This window comes from Corylus avellana, chromosome ca1 (genome assembly GCF_901000735.1).
Source record: "Corylus avellana chromosome ca1, CavTom2PMs-1.0".
Classification (NCBI taxonomy): domain Eukaryota; kingdom Viridiplantae; phylum Streptophyta; class Magnoliopsida; order Fagales; family Betulaceae; genus Corylus; species Corylus avellana.
In genome coordinates this window covers 29,523,705-29,546,660 of record NC_081541.1, presented here as the reverse complement: position 1 = coordinate 29,546,660, position 22,956 = coordinate 29,523,705, and the positions used below count along the sequence as shown (strand labels likewise).

The 22,956-nt window shown below is 39.1% G+C and overlaps 2 protein-coding genes and 1 pseudogene across 5 annotated transcripts in view; 1 reads left to right on the top strand and 2 right to left on the bottom strand.

Moving 5' to 3' along the window:
* The window catches only part of LOC132167697 (calcium-dependent protein kinase 26), a 92,112-nt gene that overhangs the window by 5,794 nt on the left and 63,362 nt on the right, over window positions 1–22,956 (top strand). For 2 of the 3 annotated variants that reach the window (XM_059578707.1, XM_059578709.1), the window contains 3 exons: window positions 479–703; window positions 1,458–1,605; window positions 1,797–2,065. In XM_059578707.1, the coding sequence (XP_059434690.1) occupies window positions 479–703; window positions 1,458–1,580 (348 nt within the window). In that variant the 3' untranslated portion in view covers window positions 1,581–1,605; window positions 1,797–2,065. Of the gene's footprint in view, window positions 1–478; window positions 704–1,457; window positions 1,606–1,796; window positions 2,066–22,956 lie in introns of those variants that run through there. The other variant, XM_059578708.1, reaches the window with a different exon arrangement.
* Window positions 4,282–12,709, bottom strand: LOC132169388 (regulatory-associated protein of TOR 1-like; annotated as a pseudogene).
* Window positions 14,293–19,638, bottom strand: LOC132183329 (calcium-dependent protein kinase 26-like). 2 transcript variants are annotated; one of them, XM_059596751.1, is made up of 8 exons: window positions 19,326–19,638; window positions 17,481–18,231; window positions 17,211–17,384; window positions 16,972–17,124; window positions 16,344–16,459; window positions 15,937–16,104; window positions 14,898–15,131; window positions 14,293–14,696 (listed from the first exon to the last, which is right to left on the bottom strand). In XM_059596751.1, the coding sequence occupies exons 2-8, from the start codon at window positions 18,154–18,156 to the stop codon at window positions 14,589–14,591; spliced, it is 1,629 nt and encodes a 542-aa protein (XP_059452734.1). In that variant the 5' UTR covers window positions 18,157–18,231; window positions 19,326–19,638; the 3' UTR covers window positions 14,293–14,588. The 2 variants fall into 2 exon arrangements, with proteins under 2 accessions (XP_059452734.1, XP_059452726.1); XM_059596743.1 differs by lacking the exon at window positions 19,326–19,638 and having other exon boundaries at window positions 17,481–19,226.

Sequence of the window (22,956 nt, the reverse complement as noted above, 5' to 3'; positions counted from 1 at the left end):
TGAACCTTAACAAAAAGGATTGAGCTATGCGCATCCTTGATCTACCTAGGGATGGGAGAGAACTCTTTCTAAGGAACTCGGCAAAGTAGCCTCATATCTTAGGGAAAAGGGATGCCTTCTTACAAAAGGAGGTTGCAGTGACCAGGTCCAGGCATTTGTTTACTAAAAATGCATTCTTCGCAAGGTTATAAGACCGTGTATGGAGGCTGATGGTCGCCCAGCGCCAGAAGGGTTGGTGACCTAATAGTAGGGGAGCATTTCAAACTTATTTCATTGTGCAACATGCTCTTGAAGTGGAGGGAACCTTCTCTATATCTTTTAGTTTTTCATTATCCATTATTGTATGGGAATCCCTTGGTTACTTCTTTTAAATGATCATTGAAGTTTAATATGGGGTTTGCATTTCCCTATTGGATTATTATGCTTGTAATGTCATTTCATGTGTTCTCTTTACCTGATCTATTTTAGCTGTGTGCAGGCTGATGTGGACAACAGTGGGACTATCGACTATGGGGAATTTATAGCTGCAACAGTTCATCTTAACAAACTTGAACGTGAGGAACATCTTGTTGCAGCATTTCGATACTTTGACAAGGATGGAAGCGGTTATATTACAGTTGATGAGCTCCAGCAAGCCTGTACTGAACATAATATGACTGATGTCTTACTTGAAGATATAATCAGAGAAGTTGATCAAGATAATGTAAGTCACCTGTATTTGTTCCCCCTCAAGCTGATAATCCTCTGTTGGGAAGTATTTGTGCACTTTAATATAATTGTCTCTAAATGATTTTAAATCTTGTACTAATAAGCTTTAAATATCTTCTTTGCAGCATCTTATCAAAAAAATATCTTGTCAAAGCTTATAAATCTCGCCTATGTTTGTTAAAATATTTGTTTTTTGTCTTTTGTTATGTTCTGAGAACAAAAAAGGTTATTAGACAATCAAAAAAGCAAAATACTCAAAATTGTTTTTACCTTTATGTGACGTCAGAATACTTTTTCAAATCAAAAACAAAAAACATCCCCTAAAACACATTAACAAACATACCCACGGGTTTCTTTTTTGAAGTCAATTTAAGTGTTCACCTGAAAGTATGGATGCTATGCATATAAGCGATTGAATCTCTCTTTCTATGCCATTGTGCATTAGATCATAGGACAATAAATGTTAATTTTCTCATCTGGATTCTCCTTTCAAAAGTCTATATATCAACAACTTTTTGAGGTTGGGTTTATAAGTCTTCTGTCTACAGCACATATTATACAACTAAATTGGGATGCCAATTTCATATGAACATTGGCAGACTTTTGGCAAGCATATTTCACTTGATTTTGTCCTTTTTTGTTGGCCTTTCTCCTTTGTCCTCTCTCCTATTGATTTTTTTTTTTTTTTCCAGGCTTTCCTATTTGTTTTTTGATCTTTTTGTTATGCTGTATATGCTGTGTTGTTTTAGGATGGAAGGATCGATTATGGTGAATTTGTTGCTATGATGCAAAAGGGCAATGCTGGAATTGGAAGACGAACTATGCGAAACAGTCTGAATTTGAGTATGAGAGATGGACCTGGTACTCATTAGCTCCCAGCAAGCACATCGTGTACAGGTACTTCCTGCTTTGTGTATCTGAGCTGTTTCCCTTTTCCAGTTCTTTCAAAGTATCATGAAACTTAATGGATCCTTCAGTTGTCCTAGGACAACATCACATGCTTAGTGATTATAGTTGAGTTTTAAAGGCAAAATAAACTCAGCTATAAGGGTGTTCAACCGCATGCTTACTGAATTGTTAATTGGCAGGTTGTACAGCAACACCAGAAGAAAAATTAGTAATGAAGCATTGAGAAGCAATTTTGGCTCCTAATCAGTTCCCAGAGAAGATTATTCTGTGCTTGAGCATTTATTGAGTGATATGCCTTTATCATGCTGTATGACTGAAGAAAATATTTATAAGCTTTGTAGACTTCAAAGTGTGAAGTGTTACAGCTCTTTCAAGTTGCTAAATTATTGGTTGCTGTTTTCATTTGGGGGATTTCTGATTATATTTGAAAGAGAAGGGATTTGATCTCTGGATAATGTCTCTTTATTGAGTTTTGGTTGCTTCCAGTTAATCAAATCACTGTAAATATCCTTTTTTTTTATTAAAAAAAAAAAAAACAGTATAAATGGGATGATTGAAGAACTCTAGACGACCTCCAATGATTTTTTCACTGTAGGGAAGCCAAAATCCTCTTTACTTCAGGCCTTGCCTTGCTCTTGAGGATGTAAATTGAATGTCTTTTGGGTGTGGTATTGGGCAAATTGAGAGGCTTATTTGGCTGTATTTGATAAAGGTTTTTCTTCTCCGTTTTGTTTTTCTTTTCTAAACAAAAATATTAACAAATAAACCAAAAACACAACGGTCAAAAACACTTGAAACTACTATTATCTTTATGATACATAGTAATGTATTTTCAAACAAAAAAATAAAAAACATCATCCGAAAGGTAGTAATAAATGATGCCATTATTTTGCAGCAGTAATGATTGGCTTTTTGTAGAGCTCTCTTTCTGAAACAGGACACGAACAGAGTGGGTTCGTCCAAGGTAGGGACAGCAAAAGAACCTGGGATTATGCAATCTCAAATTGATAATGGCGGGTGCAAAAGAGAAAGAAGAAACTGGGGGGTTGAAGATGTGGAGGTGGTGTGATGGAGCTGAAGATGTAGTGGACTTCATTGTTAAAAGAATTAGGGTTAAAGTGCATAATTGATACATGTGGTTTGCTCTTTATGAGAAAAGTACTTCGGGTTTTAAAAAGTGACAAAATTAAAACATGTACTTGTCAAGTTTGAAAAAAAATATTGTACATTGATATTTTCGTTTACGTACTACTATTTAGAAACTTAATAAAATTTTGCCATGTGCATAAAAAGTCATCCAAAACTAATAAAATGTTGTAAAAAAAAAAATCTAATAAAAGAGGTTATAAAAATAAAAGCAAAACATAAAAAATAAAAACGAAAGTGGTGAAAAAGGAAGGGGTCTTCACCCATGGAGTGGTGGGTCCAGCCACCCGTGAAGGCCTTTTTGAGGGTGGCTGGAAGCCCCTAGAAACTCCCACAAGGTGGTTGGACCCTCTCCCTTTCCCACCCCACCGGCAGCCTAGGTGGTGGAGAGCTCTCTCCCCTCTCTCACCCTTTTTTATTTTATTTTTTATTTTTTTTATTTTTTTTAAGTATTAGTTTTTGTTTTCTTAAGTTTTTTTTATTAGGAGTCAAGGTGAGGTGACATTTTGTACACAACAGTATTTTATTGGCCTCAAATACCTTTCTAAACACGTGGCAAAAATTCATTAAATTTTTAAATGACAAATGGATGGAGGTATCAAATTTATAAACTTGTAAGTATATGTATCAAGTATTCATTTAACCCTAAAAAAAAAAAAAAAACTACATGAGTCTTAATGAGGCTTTAATACCACATGTTAAATATTTTGTTGAATATATTATGGAGAACGGAAGAAAGAGAGCGGAAGCATATAGGAGTACATCTCTTTTATATTGACAATAATATGATATTGATAGATTATTACAGAGGCCTCTATATATAAAGGGGCTATGAGTGATAAACAAGAAACCCTAGATTAAACCCTAGAATATATAAGGCAACATAATAGAATAATATAAAATATTCTAACATCCTCACTCAAACTTAAGGTGCAAGGGGAAAAGAAAGGGAAACAAAAATGTTTTTTTTTTTTTTGAGTCCATCGGAAAAGTCGCTGGAGAGGTGACCGGAGTTGGGCGGTTGGTGGTGGTTGACGGAGGGCGGCGGCGGCGGCAGCTGGGCCCAAAACGTTGGGCTTGAACTTAGATGAGAGCCTTATAGGCTAGATTAGATTGTGCCGGTTTGATTGGGCCAAAACAGGCCAAAACCTATGGACTATTGAATATAGTCCGACTAGAAAATGATATGACCCGGGTCTAACCCAGTGAACTGGGTTGACTCTTTGGTTCATGTTGTAGGAATTGACCCGGTTGGACCGGTTTAGAACCCGATGACCCGGTTCGAAACCGGTTTTGGATCGGGGTGGAGATGCCTTGGATGAATCCAAAATTGACCCGGTTGGACTGGTTTAGAACCCAATGACCCGGTTAGAACCGGTTTTGGTTAGTATACCTAAGTGGACCCAAGCCCATTAACTTAAACTTTTGGGCTAGAAGTGGTGTCCTAATATATATATTAATTTACTCTTGTTTGACTCCCCTTTGGTGTTTCTCTCCCCAACAATGCTTTTAAGATAACTAGTAATTTAACATGGTATCAGAGCCAAAGGTTCTGAAATCGAACTTTGACTTCGTCAATTCACCCCCATTTAAATTAAATATTCTATGTGTTGGGCCTTATCTATTAACAGGGGGTTCTAAACCCGATGACCCGGTTAGAAACCGGTTTTGGATCGGGTTGGAGATGCCTTGGATGGATCCGAAATTGACTCGGTTGGACCAATTTAGAACTCGATGACCTGGTTAGAACCGGTTTTGGATCGGGTTGGAGATACCTTGGATGGAAGAGGTAAATTAAATATTCTATGAGTTTGATTTTTTTTTTTTTTTTTGGATTTGACATGTGGTAGGGGCTAGGGCTGACGTGGCGGCATCTTTGGAGAACACGTGGCAATAGGGAAGGAGGAGAAGAGTTTGGTGTGTGTGGTGCACGCGTCAGACGCCGCGGTCACGCCGCGCGTGCACCACACGCGCCAACCCTAGCTAGGGTTTTCTGGTGCGTGAGGTGCGCGCATTAGACGCGCCAGGAGATGGCCGGTGCGTGGACACGCGTGGGAGGTGCAGCCGGCGCATGGTGAGACCCTCCCAGCGCATGGACACCATTGGAGGCGCATGAGGGTGTGTGGAAGTATGGACGATTGAGATCTCTTCGGACCTAGACTCGGAGGCATTTGATTTGTTGTCTAAAGAGGAGCGTGTAGCTCCGGTAAGGGCAGCGGCGGCGTGTGGAGGCGTGGGCAAAAATTGGCAGAAGCACGTGGCAGTGCGTTGGTGGGCCGATGGCGGCGGATCTTCCACAGATCTATAGATCTGTGCCTCGCAAGTATGAATCTGAGTTTAATTTTCCCAAATGAGGCTGCGATGAAGGCGTGGAAGAGATTTTGAGCGGATGGCTACTTGGCAGTGCGCGGATGGCTAGAAAAGGGAGTTCGCTGGAGGGAGCACCAGAAAACGTCAAAGATGTTTATTGTAGGCCATAGAAAATGGCTCTGATTCCATCTTAAATCACTAGTTGAAATAATGAGGATGCAAAAATTATAGGGGAAGCAATATAGAATACCCCTAAGGACTACATTATACTCATTAACTTTTTTTGTCTACAATACAAATATAGTAATCAAAGCTCTTTGATTTGATTACAATCCCAATATTTGATTACAATCAGCCCATAAATAGAGAATATTTGATATCAACGTAATTATGGAATATACGGAAAATATATTATAATATTTTTCGTATATTCTAACATTCTCTCAAACTCAATGTGGAATATTTTAGAACCTTGAGTTTGAAATCTGAAACAATGATGATGGCGGTGGCAGAGGCCGGGAACAAGCCATAGATGGTGGCGACTGATGGAGGAGATAGAGGCTAGTGGACGGCAGCAGGTGGCTGGTGAATGCATATTCAAAAGGGCCGACAATGGGCCAAACTCCGAAAGGGGCCAACAACAGGTCAGGGCTGACAATGAGCCAAACTTCAAAAGGGATTGACGCCGGGCCAAAATAAAACGACGGGCCAAAAATAAAAAGAAAATGAGCCCACTTGGGCGGTTATTAGATCGGCGCACCGAACTTGACAGTAGCGAGGTGCATGTGATGTGGTCACTTGGACCCTTTTTTTTTTTTTTTGGAGATTTGATCCAGTGCTGGCGAGAGCAGTATAAGACTTGTAAGCTTAACTAATCTGGTGTGGGCGAGCGAATGTATGGGAAAGTTAAGTGCACTGCACAAGCAGAAATCCTGTGTGACGCACGCAAGAGAAAAACCATGGAGTCACAATGCGATCCAGTGTAACTAAACACATGTGAAGCCGTGGGCTGGGATTTGGTGTGATTCGTCTGTAGGTGGATCCTAGAATTGTGATTCAGTGTGGCATGCAAAACAAACACCCGGCGTGAGTGCAAGCTTGTGTGGCTGGTAGTAAATAACTCCAAACATTGTACATGGTGGGGAAGGAAGTGGCCGGAATTTGGAGATGATCTGCACAGTGCGGCTGATGTGACCAGTAGATGGCGGTGGAGGCTTGGTTTCTGAGATCTAACTCTTGGCGGCTACTTGGACAGCTGTGGACAGGGAGATTTGTGGTGGTGAACCGTGGATAGCTGGCAGTGCCACGGCTGCTCTTGGAGTGGCTGGCAACAGTGGAAGGAGACCAGAGGGACTCGATCGGTTCGTGGAAGGGACAAAGGCCGGCAGTGGCTTTCTCTGTAAGTGACGGACGGCAGCGGTTATGCATGGATGAACGGGCAAGCGGTATAGATGGTAGGTTCTCGGCATGGATAGGCAGATCGGTTGCTTCTGGTCCAGGATCTTGGATCCTCTTCTATAAACAACGACTGAGACGGCGTGTGGGATGCTGGTGTGGCGCGTGGAACACATGGTTTTATTGCAGAAATTTCAGGTAGCGTGTGAGGGTGCGTGAATGGATGTACAATGGATTTCACAGCAGATCTAGACCAATTTGTAGCAGAGCTATCGGATGGCGTGGTCATGGGCGTGATTGGCTGAGCGTGCTGGCGTGTGGTTGAATGGGCAGAAAACTTTGGTGGGGTGTTGAGGTGCGTGAAGTTCCAGTTTTGGTAGATTCTATCCGATTTGGAGCAAGCGGTGGAATATTTGGTGGATGGCGTGGTTGACAGGCAGAAATTGTGGGTGGCACTTGGTGGCCAATGGCGGCGCGTGGAGGAGTTTGACAGTTGGATGTAGCAGAACAATGAGATTAATGTTGGAGAGAACACCCATAAACGTAATGATGTTTATTGAAGGCCACAAGAAAGTGGCTCTAATACCATGTTAAATTACCAGTTATCCTAAAAGCTTAAGCTTATAGGAAGAGGTAAATTTAGTCACATAATCATTACTTTAACACTCTCCTCATGTGTGGGCTCAAACTCCCTTTTAATAATTGAGGCCCAACACGTGGAATATTTAATTTAAATGGGGAGGGGTGAATTGATTGAATCAATGTTCAATCCATTAAATCACCAAAGCTCTTAAGCTGAACGACAACATTAATTTAAGTTTGACTCCCTTTGCTAGAAGTGGAATATTGTTTGACATAATGATGATGCGAAAATAAGTGGGAGCAATATAAAAAAAATAAACACAAAGAATTTACGGGTGGTTCGGTGTTAGACACCTACACCCACCACTCATAATACCTCTAAGGGCTATACTGTGCTCATTAACTTTTTTTTTTTTTTTTTTTTATCTACAATACAAAAGGTCCCTATTTATTGGGTAATGTCTAAATACAATTATAGTATGATTTGATTATAACCCCAATATTTGATTACAATCAGCCCATAAATAGAGAATATTTGATATTAACATAATTATGGAATATATGGAAAATATATACTGTATACTCTAACATCCCCCTCAAATTCAAGGTGGAAGATTCTGTAACCTTGAGTTTGAAATAAAAAACAATGATGACAGCGGTGGCGGAGGCCGGGAACAAGCCGTTGAAGGTGATGCTTACCGGAGGAGACAGCGGCTGGTGGGCGGCCAGTGACGGCGGCAGGTGGTGGCTGGTGAATGTAGATTAAAAAGGGCCGACAACGGTCCAAACTCTAGAAGGGGCAGACAACGGGTCTATGCTGACAATGAGCCAAACTTTAAAAAGAGGCCAACGAGAGGCTCGGGCTGACAATGAGCTAAACTTCAAAATGGCTGACTATGGCCAAAACTTAAAAAGGGACGACTTGGGCTAAAAAAAAAGAAAAAAAAAGAGCATACTTGGGCGGTTATTAGATTGGCGCACTGAACCTGACCGGAGCGTGGCACACATGATGTGGTCCACTTAGACCGGTTCTTTATTTATTTATTTATTTTTATTTTTTTTACAAAAAAAACTTAAATAAGGACTATCCTAAACCAAACTGCTAAATAGCTAGCATTTCTACACCAAAACTAGAATAGGAGAATAGCTATAACGGAATAGACTTATCCGGCAGAGGCAGTGGAGGCGCGTGAATCCTACGCGCATAGCGACAGGTGGTGCGTGGGAGCATGTGCAATGTCCATTTTGGTTGATCTAGGCGGCTCTGAAATTTGTTGCGTCTGATTTGTTGAATGATGGGAACATCGAGGTGTTTGGATGAACTTGGAGGCACATGGCTAAATGGGTAGAAGGTGTGGGAGGCGCATGGTGGCCGGAGGCGGCGCGAGATAACTAGTGGTGACGCATGGAGGACCTTGGCACTTGGATGTAGTAGAACAATAGGAAACGTCAAGGACGTTGAAGGCCACAAGAAAGTGGTTGTGATACCATGTTGAAATATATATATATATATATATATATATATATATAATGGAATATTTAATTTAAATGGGGATAAATTGACGGAGTCAATGTTCGATCTCAGGACCTTTGACTTTGATAGCATGTTAAATTACCAGTTATCCTATAACATAATAGATGATATCTCACCAGAAGCATATAGATATCCGGACTGTTGTTCCCAACCCACAATAGCATTCCTACTTCGCACACTAGGTTTATGGCCTTGAATTGAAGAGAATGCAGTTACACGCTTTTGGTTATTCTTCAGATTATAATCTTTCCAAATTCGGATATTTCCATGAGATGAAGCAGCAAGAAGTAAGCTGTCATCAAGCTCATTTACAAGGCAGAGCTTACTAATTCCTTTTTCAGGAAAATCATGATTATCAAAACTGTTGAGCAGGGTAGCATCCTTATAATTCCATACCCTGATCTGTTCACTCTCATCTGCAGCAATAACAATAGGGGAGAAAGGTTGGAGCAGTATTGTTTTGGAACCAGTTTCGACCTCATATCCTAGCTAACAATTGGATTATTAAGCTTGCTAATAGATGAGTGCTAGCATTTTGCTATGTGCTCCAACGCAAATTTCTCCCTCTCCTCTCTTCTAGCCTGTGTTTCTTCACTATCATCTGATACAATAAGAAGTGGCTTGGAGAAGTAGCCACAACTCCAATTGTAGATTGTTGATTGTGGAAGCAGACTGGGTTCTGAAGCCCCAGATGATCCCCCGGCACCACGAAGTGGGTCAGCTAGTCCTGTTTCTAGAGAATTCAACACATGAGGCCTGAACTCCAAAGAATAAACTCTTTGAATTCCCATTCCTACTAAATAATTATGTCGAAGAGGGCTGACAGAAGAAGTTTGAAAGGTTAAAGGCAAATGACTAGCATTCATCTCAAACCATGAAGATGATCGAGCTAATCCAACAAGAGGAGGTGGAGATGCTATTGTTGGTTCACCAAATTGAACACCACTACTGGACTTCAAAGGTTTTGCCACTACTTGCTCAATCCCTATAATGGACAGCACCCGTCGACCAAGACTCGCTATGCGTGGAGATGGATCCTTGGCTAATGTACACATAGCCAACACGTATTGTGAATACATAACATTGTCCAATGGTTTTGACCTTGAATGGTTAACAACCCCATTGCTGACACCATCATTCAATATTCCAGAATCAGAATGTAGAGATGAATCATCAGACAAAAGAGAACCATGCTTAATGCCTGAGTTCGCAAGAAGGCTGCTGGTGGAGACCCTTCCATCTCGAACCACTGATGGATTGTCATTGCTGACTCTCAACAAAGAACCAATCTGGGATGAAACAATATTTGCGTGCGGCTTGTACTGGTTTGAGTTACCATATCCACTACTGCTGCTGCTTATATGAGCAAAAGAAGGTAAATAGTTGAGCAGAGAATTAGGCAGAGGTTTCCAATATGCAGCAGCAATTGACTTGAGACATTTGTTGTGGCCGAAGGCAAAGTGAGACAGAGCCACAGCAACCTCTGCCTAATTCTCTGCTCAAATATATATGTTAAATATATTGTGGAGAGCGGAAGAAAGAGAGAGAAGAGAGAGCGGAAGCTAACAATGGACTACATTGTATTATTCTTTTCTATATTATGATGATTACTTTGGCCTCTATATATAGAGAGGCTAAGAGTGATAAGCAAAAAACCTTAAACTAATTAAGGTATGGAATAAACCTAGAAAATAATATAAAATATTCTAACACCCCTCCTCAAACTCAAGGTGCAAGCCTGAGTTTGAGCTTGAGTTTGGGAAAAAGAAAGGGAAATTATGATTTTTTTTTTTTTGTTTGGTCACTAGAAAATTCACTGAAGTGGTGGCCGGAGGCAAAGGACGGTGGCAGCGGCAGTAGGCTGATGGCTGGCTACTGGTGGACTTGGGCCAACTTGATGGAGTTGGGTCTTGAATTGGAGCCTTATTGGATAGGGTAGATTGAGCCGGTTTGATTGGGCCAAAATATGCCAAAACCAATGGACCATTGAATATGGTCTGACCCGAAATGATATGAATCAAGTCTAACCCGTTGAATTGGGTTGACTAATTTGGACTGCTTGGATAGATTCATTTGAACCCGATGACCCGGTTATAAACTGGTATTAGATCGGGTTTGGTGACTTGGATGGATCCGGTTTGGGTTGAGAAACCAAGTGGGCCGAACCGAATTTGAAACCCGTTGGATCGGGTTGAGGCCGTTCGAAACCGAGTTGACAAATTGGCTGGCTACATGGGCCAAAATGGCCGAAACCTGTGGACCGTTGAATGGGTCGGTCTGGCCCGTAAGAGATGATTCGGTTCTAACCCGTAGGATCGGGTCAAAAATATTGGATCCAGATGAGTATGATATATATTCGGATATGACATGTGGCAGAGGCTAGGGCTGACATGACAGCAAATCTAAAGGACACGTGGCAACAGGGAAGGAGGAGAAGAGTCTGGCGTGTGTGGTGCACGCGCCAAATGATGCGGCCATTCGCCACACATGCACCACATGCGCCAAACCCTAACTAGGGTTTGGTGCACGTGAGGCGCTTGGATCACACGTGCCAGAAGGTGGCCGGCGCGTGGACCTGCGTGGGACGTGTTGCCGGCACGTGGAAGCGTGTGGAACACCATTGGAGGTGTGTGACTCTCGAACATAATGTTCTAGAGGCGCATGGAAGCCTAGACAGCTGAGATCTCTTTGGATTTGGACTAGGAGGAGTTGATCTATCGTCTTAAGTGACGGCCAGAGAAATACCGGAGAACGAAGACAAGCCGCTAAAAGAATCCGGTTAAGGGCCAAGCCAACACTCACAATGAGGCCGGAGAACGGAAACTAGCCATTAAAAATCCTGTGAAGAGCCAAACCTCATTGTGGCAAGATTTGCCAATGAATAGAGTCGTGGATCACAACAAAATTGGGAGATCGTCATACGATAATGCTAGAAAACACCATAGAAATGTGGTAAGACTTTTATTGAAAGCCACAGAAACAGAAACGTGGCTCTTATATACCATGTTAAATTACCAGTTATTCCAAAATCTTAAGTTGACAGGAAGAAGTAAATTTAATTACTTAATTATTACTTTAACACCCCCTTTACGTGTGGGTTCAAACTTATTTTTAATAGGTGAGGCCCAACACGTGGAATATTTAATTCAAATGGGGGGGGTGACTTGATAGAGTCAAGGTTCGATCTCAAGACCTTTGACTCTGATACTGTGTTAAATTACCAGTTATCCCAAAAGCTTAAGTTTGTCAACTATTAAGCTTTTGGAATAACTGGTAATTTAACATGGTATCAGAGCCAAAGGTCCTGAAATCGAACTTTGACTCTTTCAATTCACTCCCATTTAAATTAAATATTTTACGTGTTAGGCCTCACCTATTAAAATGGAGTTTGGGCCCATACGTGAGGAGAAGTGTTAAAATAATGATGAAGTAATTAAATTTACATTTTTTTTTATCAGCTTAAGTTTTTAGGACAAATGGTAATTTAACACCATATAAAATCATAATATTTGGAGAATAAATAAGGCAGTTTGCCAGTTTATAGTATAATGAATGTTCAACTATCAATAGACATGAAATATAATTTTACAATCAAAATCACGGTATATAAGAGAGTAATTCTGGAAGTCCCTCTTGTATTCTTTCCAGAATGATGTGGCTCTTAAAATTATCATTTGATCAAAATCTAATAATGAACAATCATAAGTCCAATGGTGATTTAAAGAGCCACATCATTCTTGGAGGGACAAAAGATGGGCTTGTAGCATTACTCGTGTACATGGTATCAATTTTACAATGAAAAATGCTTTAGGTAGCACAACTTTTACTAGAAGGTAATTTACAAATTCATGTGACAATTCAATTTGTAAGAAATTTACTATAAGGTCCTTTTAAATCATTAAGAATCACATGCTATTAAGAAAACATATACTCATGTGATAAACTCAAGGTTTTTGTAAGGAGTCGCACAACTGTTATCGTTGTTATCGTTCGATCGTCGTGGTGGTCATCGAATGACTCTCCACTGAGTTGTATTAGCTGCCGAGCCACGTCCATCTCCGACTCTAAGAAACCAAACCCTTTCTGGGTTCTTCTAGCTTTGCACGTTAACGCTGATTTTGCCATTATTTGCCGATTGAGAGAGAGAGAGAGAGATTGGGTATCATGCTTTACGTATATATATACACGAAGATAAGGCCTATTTGAGATTGCATTTGAGGAGCCTAAAAGTTTTTTTAATACTTAAAAAGTCCGTTTGAAGAAAAAAGTATTCGTTTGGTAAAGAAATTACAAGCGCTTTTAAGGATCCAAAAAGCCTAAAAAAGACCAAAACGCATTTTTGGCTAAAGCTTAAAAATGAAGCTTTTGCCTAAAAATGCTTTTTGACTTAAAAACTCTATTCCTCAAACACAATCTCAAATAAGCTTTAAGGGCCTGTTTAAGATTGCGTTTGAGGGGCTTAAAAGTGCTTTTAACATTCAAAAAGTCCGTTTGAAAAAAAAAAGTATTCGTTTGATAAAAAAATTAAAAGGACTTTTAAGGATCCAAAAAACCTAAAAATGGCCAAAACACACTTTTGGCAAAAACTTAAAAATGAAGCTTTTGTCCAAAAGCTCTTTTTGACTTGAAAACTTTATTTCTCAAATGCAATTTCAAACAGACTCTAAGTGTCAAGTTGGTTGGTTGTTGCTGGATAAGTTATCCGTAGTTAACAAGGAAAGAGGGAATTCTCTCTCTATATATGTATATTATTTTGTAATCTGCTGTACAATTTTTATTCAATTGAAATGAGTAACAGTCAAAATTAATCATTAATTTTTCTTTTTGCAATGCCTTTACTTATTCAAAATTTGATTTTCACTGACATGTTATCTCAATTATATAACAGTTATATAACAGTCTACAAAATAACATTATTATTATTATTATTATTATTTGGGTTTGGGCAAATTGAGAGGCTTATTTGGATAGATAACAGTAGGCTCACAAACATCATATACATGTCAATTGTCAAAGGTCTAATATGTTTTTTTTTTTTCGTCTAATATGGGTAATTAGGATAAATAATTGTAGTCCATTTTTCATAATTACTTTAGTGTTGAATAGTTAAGCCCCTTCTAGTAATAGTGAGGCCCATTTTAGTTGTCAGAGTTGTAAGCTAGCTAGCCTGGCTTGCTAGCCTGGCTTGCTAGCTTGGCTGTTAAAATGGTTGGAAGCTGAGCCCAACCATTTGTTCAGAAATTAGGACAGCCCATTTGTTTTCCATTTTGTCCTTACATTTTCCATAAATGTAAGGACAGCCCATTTGTTTTACATTCAATCAGTCAATTTTCAGATTTCATTTCATTCAACCAAGTTCTTCATTCCTCATTTCATTTCTACAATCCAGATTACCATTTCCATAAAATCATTCAGAAATTATGAACAAAATGGAGATGTGTTACAGAATCAATTAATCAAAGCAAAGAGACATTATCCTTTTTCTTTCACATATAAAAGGGAACCTCCAAATGAAAACAGCAATGAATAATTTAGCAACTTGAAAAGCTGTAAAACTTTGCTCTTGGAAGTCTATAAAGCTTATACATAATATACACATATTTTCTTCAGTCATACAGCATGATGAATACATTACACAGTAAATTCTCAAGCACAGAACCTCTAGGACCCAAATCTTCAGTAACACAAGATAAGGTTTTCAAACCAAAGAATTGAAATTGTTTCTCAATATTCATTAAAAATAAAAAATAAAAATTGTTTCTCAAAGCTTCATCACTAATTTTCTTCTGGCTTTGCTGCACAGCAAGCCGATGTGCCAAGTCAGTATACAGGACTGCAAGTTTAGAAGCTACAGCTTGATAATCATAAAAATAAAGAGGTCTTTTGGATGTTAATAAAGAAAGCTTTTGTGCCCTAATTGTGTTCAGAGTTTGAATAAAATCATTATTGAAGGATATTAACCGTAAGACGTGTAATTCATCTCTGCTGTGAGCAACCAGGACCCTCAGATTGAACCTTTGCTCAAATTCAGATTGTGTTGTATTTGCCTTCCAATTCTACCATTGCCCTTTTCCATTAAAGCAACAAATTCACGATAATCGATCCTTCCGTCCTAAAACAACAAATATACAAAAGAACATCTGAGATTGGTCAACAAACTAAGAGCTCAAATTGATTTAAAAAAGGAAATACATATTAAGCTTTGACAAGCCATTCAAATCGTATTTGTTCAGGTTTAAAATTATATTGGAGTGCATAAAAGTTTGTTGACATAAGGTTCTCTGTTTAAAGAGTACAAATTCAGATGACTTACATTATCTTGATCAACATTTCTGATTGTATCTTCAATATCTTCAAGAGAAATACCACTCATGTTATGTTCTTCACAAGCTTGCTGGAGATCATCAATTGTAATGTAACCATTTCCATCCTTGTCAAAGTATTGAAATGCTGCAAGAAGAAGTTCCCTGCGTTCTAGTTTGTTAAGAGGAATTGTTGCAGCTATAAATTTCCCGTAGTTGATAGTCCCACTGTCGTCGACATCAACCTACACAGCTAAAATAACTCACATAAACAGAATATAAGAAACCCACAAAACAACATTATGAGCACAATAATCCAATACAGCAATATCAACCACATATTACAATTTAATGTTTCTGTCTAATGTCCACCGATTTGCTGTTATGATAAAGGAAGAGACATCATAACTCCTTGAATTTCCCAATAAACTTTCAGACAATACAAACATTATTGATTTCTGAATTCTGACCATGCGAATTCCCAATCAAAACGAGCATCAAGTATGTTATGCAGAAATTGAGGGAGTCAACGTTCATCAAAAGTGTTACATACTTTGCACAAGTCTCCACCTTCAGAAAACCCCAACTAATATTAAAGAAGAACGTGACAAATAAGATACCTCAGCTCTAGTGCTACAATCACAAGTGCATACCATTAAAGGAATGTGATTTTCAGGATCAACTTTTAACCAAAGAATGATTTTCCAAGTCCCTCATCTAACATGACATCACCAACTTAATTGTCAATATAAACTACGAATTGATTATCTGAAACATAGAATTGATGTGGATTCCAATATCCTAAATTCAGCCGCAGACATGCAATATATCAGAACACAAATGAAACGATAGCATAGATACATTCAAGTCATGGACATAGGTCAACTAATTGAAACAAAAACAGAACTATTGAATCAAGAAGAAGAAAAAGAAGATGATGATGATGAAGAAGACAAAGAAAATGAACAAAAAGAATTAGATGATGATGAAATACAAAACAAAGGCAATAAACAGATCACACAAGTATTAGCTATGAAACAAACTTCTTACGGCTTCCATGAGATGAAGTATTTCTGAATTCCTCAAGATAGAGCCATATCTTCGCAAACCAGTTTTCAGTTTATCAAATGTAATTTCACCACTGTTATCGGTATCCATCGCCTTAAAAATTTCTCTCAAACCGGCAAGCTCCTCCTCAGGAAGGCTTTCAGCTATTACCTGATAGCACAAAACAGAGACAAAACAATTCTGTCAATATGAATACTAGATTTGGTATTTAAAAGGAGCATGGAAAAACTCAACGTCAAACGTCAGTATGCTTTTCATATAAACAGCTAAATTGATACAGAATGCAATGCTGTATCTAAAAGCATACACACAGAGCTAGCACACTCGGTGTGTGTGTGTGTTTTGTCCTTATTTATCTTTTTATTTCAGAGTCATGCACCTGTACTTACCCGTAAAGCCATCTTCTTTAACTTCTTCATTTCAAAGAACCGTTTTATCCGAGAAAGTATAACCGGAACTGGTGCTCTATCAGGAGCAACTCCATCTTGACATATCCAAGGATGGCCTAAACAAACGCTTAAGAGAGATAAATCTTAATTTCATCATGAAATTAGTTCAGATAACAAGTAAATGCAACCAGGTAGCTAACTACATTATTCTAGTCTTTCAAAACTAGGAAAACTCTGATGAAAGAAACATATTACAAATACCTACTCAAAAGCAGTAAGATGTAAATAAAAACAATAAATCACATATATTGTACAGTTCATTCAAACAGACTAAGGTTGCATTTGTAAGTCCTTAAACATTGATTGCATGGTAGATCAACCCGCAAATCTACTTTACAAGGTCTAAAGTTCGCATAACACTGGAAAACACCCAAAACGTAGTGCCTCAGCAGCTTATACATTTTTAACAAAATGATGGTAATGCCTAGTAGTCATGCAGGCTATTATAGCAACATGGAAGAACACATCAACAAAGGAAAAAATATCAGTTTAATGCATTCAGTCTACATTAGATTCTCCAAATAATAGGGCAAGATCAAGAAGAAAATGACAGAAAGGTTAAACATACATAAAACTTCATGAGCAGTCAAACGTTCTGAAGGTTGAGAACATAACATTTTCCGGATTAGGTCCTTTGCACTGACAGATATACTAGGCCATGGGTTTGATTCGAAGTCAATATCTCCCATCAACACCGCATCAAATATTCCCTGCTGTGTTTCTGAATTACAAAAAGATAAAGCCTTCACTAAACACACACACAATGAAATTTTCACTCTTTGGGGTAATCTACCAAATCACACATACCTGCCCAAAATGGCGGCACACCACTTAGCAATATATACAGTATGACCCCTGCTGACCATATGTCTGCTTCTGGTCCATAATGCCCATGGAGTACCTCGGGAGCCATGTAGTATGCGCTTGGAGCCATGTAGCATGCGCTTGGAAGCATATGGCCCATATCCGTGAAAACTTGGCCTACAAATGAAGTGTTAGCGTCAATAAAATTGCCTACAAGCAGGAAGCAGCAGCAATAACTTCAGAAATTGACAAATAAGTATCTTGTTAAGTCACCTGGTTTGAAGAAAACAGAGCACCCAAAATCAAAGGCTTTGAGAGAGGAATCATCATATTTGTCAAGCAACAAGAAGCTCTCAGGCTTTAGATTCCTAAGCATAACCCCAAGCGAGTGGCAAGTATCAACAACCTCTACAATGATCTTTCCCAATTCAGCAGCCTTCCTCTCCGCGTAATGCCCCCTCCTGATGATCTCGTCAAACAAGTCACCACCACTACAAAGCTCCATCACAATATGCACATCCAAGGGATCCTCATAAGCACCCATGATGGTCACAATATTCTTGTGGCCCGCCAAATGGTGCATTATCTGAATCTCCCTCCTGAGATCCTCCACACCCACCTCAGAAGTCAACTTCCCTTTTGAGATTGACTTGCAGGCATACTCAATCCCCGTGGCAATCTCGATGCATAAACAAGTAGTTGCTAATCCTTCCCGTCGTAATTCATGACCAAACTCGTAAAGATCATGAACATTAGCAGTCTTATGGCCCAACACATAATAAGCTTGGTTGTCAACGCCACGGCTAACGATGGCTTCTTCCTTGGTGGGGTTCTCACCGTTGGAGAAGTGTTGGGCAACAAGCTGCTGGTTATTCGAGCTGGAACTGGAGTGGTCGGGATGGGTGTTGCGCCGATAAGATTTCCCCATGGTAGATTCGCGGATTCCCATGTATGGAAGATATTGTTCCAAACTTCCAAACGACACGGCGCTTGAATCGCGGGATTCGTGAGATTATCTCAATTGCTTAAAATTAGAGAATCTCAAAATTGTGTCATTTTATTTTAAATTTAATAGTATATAAAATTATTTAAATATCGGTAAAAAAAAAAAGCAGTTAATGGTGGGATAGCAAAAAAATCAGGAAAACATATGGTAAGCGAGGAGAGGAGTCAGAAACATTCACGCGAAGAAGGTATGCATACTGAAACTGAAATTGGCGTGAATCATGGGCCTATTAATTTATCAAGATGTGATTTTTCTTTCGAGAAAATACGGAATTTAATAAGAGAGAGGGAAGATGTGAGAATGCTGAAAATGTGTCCATAAATCGTGGAGAGCAATTAAATGTAAAGGAGATTCCAATACATTCTAAGTCAAGGGTCTTTAATGGTGACAATAATGGAAAGGAGTGTATGGAAAATTTGGGTGTGGACAAGTCTATCGTCAACTATACTGCTGAAAGGGCAACTGGGGTATTTAATATGGGGGATAGGTGTTTTTTATGGCTGGAAAATCTGGCAATTAAAGGCAATGCTACCCCTCCTCAAGGAAAGATCGCGATGAAGAACCCAGCGGCAGAGTCTGGGCATAAGGAGAAGACAGGTGGCTTTTTTGAAAATAATGGAAAAGGTGAAACTGACGTGGAGGTAACCCATGTGGAAAAAAGCCAAAAAATCAAGAAGCCCAGGTGGAAAAGGAACGAACAACTCAGCTCTCTCGTGGAAACGAAGAGCCCGAGCGGCTCATCTGTCTCCTACTGAAACTGCAACCCCAGCATCCATGGGGAAACGTAAGCCTACTGTAGATGAAGGAAAAGTGTGGAAAGAGAGGGATGGAAAACGGGGGAAGGGACAGTTTGCAGGGGATTCTAGCGGAGGAGAGAATGGACAGGAGAGTATGGTGGAAAAAATAAATGCTGGTTTGGGGATGGCAGGCGCTGTTATGCAGCCTCGCTGACCGGAATGATTGTCAACTGTCGTGGGTTTGGGAACCCAGAGACAGTTAGAGACCTTCGCAGGATGGTGAAGGTAAAGAAGTCCAATATGATTTTTATTATGAAAACCAAGCTTGAAAAAAATAAAATGGAGACCGTTCGAATAAAGACGGGTTTTTCAAACCTGTTTGTCGTGGAGAGTATGGGAAGAAGTGGCAGCTTTGCTTTGTTTTGGGATGCTGCTGCAGGAGTAACTATCCAGAACTTTAGCCGACGGCATATAAACGCGGATAATTCACCAAGGGGAGAAGGACCACCATGGAAATTTACTGGCTTATATGGGCATCCGGATGCTAGCAAGGCTTGGGGATTACTAAAACATTTAGCAGATTTAGACCCAGCTACATGGTTATGTGCTCGAGACTTTAATGAAATTGCTGATTTATCGGAAAAATTTGGTGGAGCTGGAAGAGGGTCGGGACAGATGAGGGCGGCCTTTAGAGAGACTCTAACCCAATGTGAATTGCTGGATCTAGGAGCCCGAGGCCCCCTCTACACGTGGAACAATGGCAAAGAAGGTGAAGCATTTACACGAGAGGCTAGACCGGGTAGTTGCAAATTCTAAATGGTGTGAGCAATTCTCTGATGTAGAAGTGTTAAATGAAGTTGCAATCACTTCTGACCATACTCCTATTATTTATATATATATATATATATATATATATATATAAGTTGAGTTTTGGCTTAGAGAGTGCGTAAAATTGCGACACGTGTCATTAACCGGTCCTATTAAAAAGTACCTAGAATTGCAACACCTGGCATTTTAGATGTTAGCCTTTTAGTGAGACAATTAAAACATAGGGGTTTTATTTGTAATGGATTGAATTGTCTAAATGAAGAAAACAAAAGGTTTTCAAATTCTCTCTTTCTTTCTCTTTATCTAATTTTCTTTTCATCTTCTCTTACTTTATGTTTATATCTCAATGTGAGACTATTGTAATATATTTAATTATCTTAATGAAAAAAACAAAAGGTTCACAAATTCTCTTACCTAGAATTGCGACACATGGCGTTTTAAATGTTAGCCTTTTAGTGAGACAATTAAAACATAAGGGTTTTATTTGTAATGCATTGAATTATCTAAATGAAGAAAACAAAAGCTTTTCAAATTTTCTCTTTTCATCTTCTCTTGCTTTATGTTTATATCTCAATATGAGACAATTAAAACGTATAGGCTTTATGTTTATATCTCAATTGCGACACGTGGCGTTTTAAATGTTAGCCTTTTAGTGAGACAATTAAAGCATAAGGGTTTTATTTGTAATGCATTGAATGGTCTAAATGAAGAAAACAAAAACTTTTCAAATTCTCTCTTTTCATCTTCACTTGCTTTATGTTTATATCTCAATGTGAAACAATTAAAATGTATAGGCTTTATTTGTAATATATTTAATTATCTTAATGAAGAAAACAAAATGTTCACAAATTTTCTTGCTTAGAATTGTGACACATGGCGTTTTAGATGTTAGCCTTTTAGTGAGACAATTAAAACATAAGAGTTTTATTTGTAATGCATTGAATTGTCTAAATGAAGAAAACGAAAGCTTTTCAAATTTTCTCCTTTCATCTTCTCTTGCTTTATATTTATATCTCAATGTGAAACAATTAAAACGTATAGGCTTTATGTTTATATCTCAATTGCGACATGTGGCGTTTTAGATGTTAGCCTTTTAACGAGACAATTAAAACATAGGAATTTTATTTGTAATGCATTAAATTGTCTAAATGAAGAAAACAAAAGTTTTTCAAATTCACTCTTTTCATCTTCTCTTGCTTTATGTTTATATCTCAATGTGAGACAATTAAAACGTATAGGTTTTATTTGTAATATATTTATTTGTTTTAATGAAAAAAAACAAAAGATTCACAAATTCTCTATCTCTCTCTCTTCTTATTTTTCTTTTTATCTTCTCTTGCTTTCTCTTTATATTATTTGGAATGCATTTAATTGATATCTTAATGAAGAAAACAAAAGGTTTACAAAGAAATGAACCCTAGCCGTCTCTTTTCTCTCTAGCCACCAGAGAGAAAAGCGAAATCCTTCAGCCACATAGGGGAGGAGGGTTGGCCGTTTGGCTGCCTCCCTCCTCCCCTCGTCCTCCTCGCTCCGATGCTAGTTATTTACCTGATGCCCTAGCCCCGGTGCCTCCTCTCTTCTCCTTCCTTGCCGCTCCTTTCCCCCTTTGTTTTTCTTCGTTTTTGCCCCTTCCCTACCGCTTTCTTCCCCCGCCTTCATTTTCTACAGCGGGCTCCTTGGCCTTGTTTTGGCTGTTTGTGGATTCGGATTTTGTCTGTGGTCGTCGCCGACTTGTGTTGCCGCTTCGCTGCTTGCTATTAGGGTTCTCTTTCATGCGTCCCCACCGCGTCGAGCTCCCACGCCCCTTACGCGGCGGTTTCCGGCCTGCACGGGTCCGGCTTCCTTCCGGCTACCGTCTTCCCACTTTGTGCTCATTTTCCTTGTTTTTTTCCTGTTTTGGTGGTTCCTTGTTGTTTTTTCCCTTTTTTCTTGTTTGTGGTTATTTTCAGGTCTTGCTTTGCCAATCTTCTCTGCGCCTGTTCACCGCCCACCGTCCACTGTTGGGCCTTTCGACTAGTCCCCATTGCAATGAGTTTCCAACGCCCCTTCGGTTTTCGGTTCCCGGCATGTGCGTGATCGGAGTGTGCCGTTTCTTTTCTTGTTTTATTTTCCTATTCTGTTACTTCTTTAAGATGTATTTGTGTTTTAGCGTGTGTTTTTCCTTGTATGGTTTAATTTCCCTGTTTTGTTAGGCTTGTAATAAGGCTCTTTCCTCTCTCACTCGATCTATGTTGCCTTCGGGTTAATTAGTTTTGGTCCAGACCTTTGGGTTGTGGATATGATCATTATCTTGGCCTTCGAGTCGAGGAGGAAGAGTTTCGGCATGAGAGTCTTTCCGCTCTCAGGGTCGAGGAATAATTGCTATCCATGCATTTGGTTGAGTCTGTCTGTCACAGATCTAGTACTAAATTTGATTTTAGTCATGGGTTAGCGGATTGCTCTCGAATCTTGTACTAAACCTGGTAATCTTGTAGCTTTATGCTATGGTTGCTTTAGAGCTTTACTCTGTGATGTAAGAGCGTTATGCTCGTGGTATTATTGAATGAAATGTTATGTTTTTCTAAAAAAAAAAAAAAGGTTTACAAATTCTCTCTCTTTCTCTTTATTTTTCTTTTTATCTTCTCTTGCTTTTGTTTTGTTTTTTTTTTTTTTTTTTTAAAAAAAAACATACCATACTTTTTTTTTGAAGAAAATTTGTGTCATTCATCAATTAATCTTAAGATAGAGTAATTTTCTCAATCTCAATAATATCACAGATACAATTCTGGGTTGCCCTCTTCCAATCCCTATCCATGATAAGTTTTGTTGCTCCCTTAGCTAATCCATGAGCTGCGGCATTTGCCTTCCGGTTTACAAAAACACAACGCCACTTAGGGAACGTCTTTAGAAATTGGCGAATGTCCTCCACAATGTGACCAAATCTGCTTTCATTGTTGACATTGGAGTTTATCGCGTCCACTACTTATTTCGCGTCCCCTTCTAAGATAATAGCTCGTCTCCCTAATTCTTGGCACCAGCATATTGTATAAAGAGATGCCAAAGCTTCCCCAGCCGTTGGCTCTAAATTGCCTACACGGGAGAGACACTTGGTTGCTATCACTGTTCCAGTTTGGTCCCTAACTAGCATCCCCATCCCTGTTCGACATTGGGTCTTATCGATAGCAAAGTCCTAATTAAT